The sequence below is a fragment of the Oncorhynchus keta genome, chromosome 24, assembly GCF_023373465.1.
Source record: "Oncorhynchus keta strain PuntledgeMale-10-30-2019 chromosome 24, Oket_V2, whole genome shotgun sequence".
Lineage (NCBI taxonomy): Eukaryota > Metazoa > Chordata > Actinopteri > Salmoniformes > Salmonidae > Oncorhynchus > Oncorhynchus keta.
Window position 1 is genome coordinate 31,418,980 of NC_068444.1, and position 4,797 is coordinate 31,423,776.

At 41.3% G+C, this 4,797-nt stretch overlaps 1 protein-coding gene across 1 annotated transcript in view; it reads left to right on the plus strand.

Moving 5' to 3' along the window:
* The window catches only part of hs3st3l (heparan sulfate (glucosamine) 3-O-sulfotransferase 3-like), an 11,965-nt gene extending 7,440 nt beyond the window's left edge, over positions 1-4,525 (plus strand). Inside the window, exons 2-3 of the mRNA XM_035800808.2 lie at positions 1,409-1,638; positions 1,851-4,525. Of these exons, the coding sequence (XP_035656701.1) occupies positions 1,409-1,638; positions 1,851-2,239 (619 nt within the window). The 3' untranslated portion in view covers positions 2,240-4,525. The remainder of the gene's footprint in view (positions 1-1,408; positions 1,639-1,850) is intronic.
* Positions 4,526-4,797: the final 272 nt, after the last annotated feature.

The window sequence follows — 4,797 nt, forward strand, 5'->3', positions numbered from 1 at the left end:
TATTTGATAACATATTGAATTTGTCCTTTACTGCTGTAACCCAGAGAAACACATGGAATAACACATTCATAAATGTAAAAAAAGACAGTCAAATGAATCATAAGAAACAAGGTTTTGAAGTGTTTGTCTTATATATAGGAAATAGATTTGATTCTGTACAGGATTCCTTCTTCACTCTGTTATTTCGGTCACTATTGTGGAGTAACTACATTGTTGTTGATCCATCCTCAGTCTTCTTCTATCACAGCCATTAAACTCTTTTAAAGTCACCATTGGGCTCGTGAAATCTCTGAGCGGTTTCCATCCTCTCCAGCAACTGAGTTTGAAATGACGCCTGTATCATTGTAGTGACTGGTTGTATTGATACACCTGCCAAAGTGTAATTAATAACTTCACCATGCTCAAAGGGATATTCTTTGTCTGCTTTTTTAAATGTGTATTTATCTACCAATAGGTGCCCTTCTTTATGAGGCAATGGAAAACCTACCTTGTCTTTGTGGTTGAATCTGTACTGGAAATTCACTGCTGGACTGAGGAGCCTTACATATAATTGGATCTGTGGGGTACAGAGATGACATGGTCATTCAATAATCGTTTTAAACTATTATTGCACACAGAGTGAGTCCATGCAACTTATTATGCGACTTGTTAAGCAAATGTTATACTCCTGAACTTATTTAGGCTTGCCATAAAAGAAGGGTTGAATTCTTGTTGACTCAAGACATTTCAGCTTTTCATTTGTTATTCATTTGTAAAAATGTCAAAAAACATAATTTCACTTTGACATCATGGGGTATTTTGTGTAGGCTATTGACACACCTCAATTAAATCCATTTTAAATTCAGGCTTTAGCACAATAAAAAGTGGAAAAAGTCAAGGGGTGTGAATATTTTCTGAAGGCCCTGTATAGCCCTGTGTGTGTGTGCATCTCAGTACCCCTCTATGATTGATGTAGCCTGTACTTGTGTAAGGACAGCCTCCATTACTGCTGCATATAAGAACAGCCTTGAGGCCTGACCATCAACTGTAGCCAGGAAGAGACAAGTAAAAGCCTTTTCGATGGTTGTTTAGCCCAATCAGAATCATTTTCCAGATGGTTGTTTAGCCCAATCAGAATCATTTTCCAGATGGTTGTTTAGCCCAATCAGAATCATTTTCCAGATGGTTGTTTAGCCCAATAAGAATCATTTTCCAGATGGTTGTTTAGCCAAATCAGAATCATTTTCCAGATGGTTGTTTAGCCCAATCAGAATCATTTTCCAGATTGTTGTTTAGCCCAATCAGAATCATTTTCCAGATGTTTTTTAATCCTAATAGTTACACCATTTAAACACTAAACATATCTATTTCTTTTTTCCTTTCTCCCTTTCTTCTATAATTTCTCCCTTTCTCTCCCTCCATCCCCCAGGAGTATGATGCCCAAGGCCTTGGATGGCCAGGTTGTCATGGAGAAGACACCGCGTTACTTTGTTACTGTGGAGACCCCGGGGCGTGTACACTCCATGTCGCGTGACGTGAAGCTGATTGTGGTGGTCCGAGACCCTGTGACCCGGGCCATCTCTGACTACACCCAGATCATCTCCAAGACACCCCACATCCCTGCCTTCGAGACCCTCGCCTTCAAGAACCGCACCAATGGTCAGAATCATAGTGATGCATTTTAATTGTATAGGCCTATGAATGAATGAATGAGTGAATGAATGATAGCATGGTTGGATGGAATAATGAATGACACAAAAATATAGTTTTTCCTAATTCAGTACCCACACAAAGACTATATTCTTTAGTCCTGTCTTCAGTCCCCCCTTTCAAGGTCTAAAACAGGTAACTGTGTCTTTTCTTGATGCCAGGTGAGATTGACTCTCTATGGAGCCCTCTGTGGATCGGACTGTACGCCCAACACCTGGAGCGCTGGCTGGCCTGGTTCCCCCGGGCCCAGATCCACCTGGTCAGTGGGGAGGGCCTCATCTCCGACCCGGCAGGAGAACTAGGAAAGGTCCAGGACTTCCTGGGCCTCCAGAGGATTGTAACGGACAAGCACTTCTACTTCAATAAGACTAAAGGTTTCCCCTGCCTGAAGAAGCCGGAGGGAAGCAGCAAGCCCCACTGCCTGGGGAAGACTAAAGGCCGAACACACGCCCCCATCGACCCTGAAGTGATCCGGAGACTGAGGGAGTTCTACAGGCCGCACAACCAGCGGTTCTATCAGATGGCTGGCCAGGACTTTGGATGGCAATGAGGACTCAGCAGAGTTAACAAGGTGAAACATGAATCCATAGCAACAAAGACACCGAGGGGTATTTGTCCGTCGGCTTCAGTTGGCACTCTGTACCTGTTACTGTGACTTGGGGCAAAGAGTCATGAAATAACCTCATACTCTTGATACAGAAGTGGCTCTGTGCTAGGAACTAAATCCAATGTTGATAGACCTCTGGGTAGCGAGGGAAACAAATATCAGACATTCCATATTGGTGACAGTGCTGAAAGACCATCTCTATGCTAGTTCCCTTTCAGCATCGAATAGATGTTCAACAAAAAGAAAGTGGCACTTGAAGCTGGAATCTTTAGTTGCTACATCCATTTTTGAAGTTGTAAATTAATGATATATACCCATTGAGTCTTGAATAATAAAACGTGCCTCATGAGCTTAGTTCAACTGTCATGTCCTATCAGAACCCAAAATACAAGCTTGTTTTACTCCAATGTTTGTAAACTATGTAAATATAAACAAACACAGCATCGCCTCAAAACATGGTTAAAACTATAATTTGCCTACAAAGGCAAAACGCAGTAAGTACATATTTGGTCAAAATTTAGTTAAGACTGAAATCAGGCTTTGTAGTATCTGTTTGATACTGTGTCCTGGTTCAATTATGTTCCATTTTTAGAGAAAATGGGAGTGAGAAATTTGCAGTAACTGCAAAATCCAAGTCAAAAACCCAGGATTTCACTTTGGCTTTGATCCACTATATTTGGACTGCAGTTACCTGCTCTGCCATACAAAGGCAAAGAGCAGTAACTATGCAAACGGTGAAACTGAGAAAAATGGCTTTAAAGTTTATTTGCTGTACAGCCCAATATGTTGTAGGTAGGCAAGTGATAATGCAAGTGATAATGCATTATCTTATTATGAAGTCATTTTTTAATGCATTACAACCATGACCACTGATTTGTGACCCCGAAGTCAAATAAATGACCATACAAAGTCAAACAGAAAAACAATGAGTTGGATAAACATATTCAGGTTGTATATACCGCACAAAGTCAAAAATGTTTTGGAAGTATCACCATTCTGCGAGTGGAAATAGTCCTAACCTTAAGGGTTATCACAATAGAACATACAAAACATGCAAACATAACTACATTACACCATTAAATACACTTGGGATGTAGTTAGAACTCAATCTCAAACTGTTTCCATCAAACAGAAAAACAAGAAAAGTTGGATAAAGACATTTAGATTGTAGATACTGCACTTTGCCTTTGCATTAGTTGTTTAAGGTCATACAAAGGCAGAGTGCAGTATCTGCATTTTAGGGGTCATAGGTCAAGTCAGTGGTCATGGTTGATACGCATACAAATCACTACATAATAAGATGGTGTGGCAGTGCATTATCACTTATCTACAGTGCTTGGTTTGTAAATCGGGAGGTGTCGGAAACAAAAAGTTAGTAGAGGCGCTTGCAGAAGTTGCACACATGTGGATTTTCTTTCTGTAGCCTAGGCTCTGGGAAACATGTGGATTTTCTTTCTGTAGCCTAGGCTCTGGGAAACATGTGGATTTTCTTTCTGTAGCCTAGGCTCTGGGAAACATGTGGATTTTCTTTCTGTAGCCTAGGCTCTGGGAAACATGTGGATTTTCTTTCTGTAGCCTAGGCTCTGGGAAACATGTGGATTTTCTTTCTGTAGCCTAGGCTCTGGGAAACATGTGGATTTTCTTTCTGTAGCCTAGGCTCTGGGAAACATGTGGATTTTCTTTCTGTAGCCTAGGCTCTGGGAAACATGTGGATTTTCTTTCTGTAGCCTAGGCTCTGGGAAACATGTGGATTTTCTTTCTGTAGCCTAGGCTCTGGGAAACATGTGGATTTTCTTTCTGTAGCCTAAGTTCTGGGAAACATGTGGATTTTCTTTCTGTAGCCTAGGCTCCGGGAAACATGTGGATTTTCTTTCTGTAGCCTAGGCTCTGGAAACATGTGGATTTTTTTTTTTCTGTAGCCTAGGTTCTGGGAAACATGTGGATTTTCTTTCTGTAGCCTAGGCTCTGGGAAACATGTGGATTTTCTTTCTGTAGCCTAGGCTCTGGGAAACATGTGGATTTTCTTTCTGTAGCCTAGGCTCTGGGAAACATGTGGATTTTCTTTCTGTAGCCTAGGCTCCGGGAAACATGTGGATTTTCTTTCTGTAGCCTAGGCTCTGGGAAACATGTGGATTTTCTTTCTGTAGCCTAGGCTCTGGGAAACATGTGGATTTTCTTTCTGTAGCCTAAGTTCTGGGAAACATGTGGCCTTTTATAAACACGTTCTACATCGTTTTACATGACTGAATCTTTTGTAAAACCGCACAAAGGATGGAAATGACAGGCTGCTTTGACACTGACAAACAGAGAATCTGAGATCAATTCAAACGACCTCGTCTGGAATCCATCAATAGCCTAGGTGTGTGGAGACACACATACTGTATTGTACAATATCAGGAGGAAAAGGTTTTCCAGTTTCACTGACTCAGCCAATGATGTGCAGCTCACTCACCGGTGATGGCCGATGCGCTAGTGCCAAAAGCTTTTCTCTCTCTTGTTTT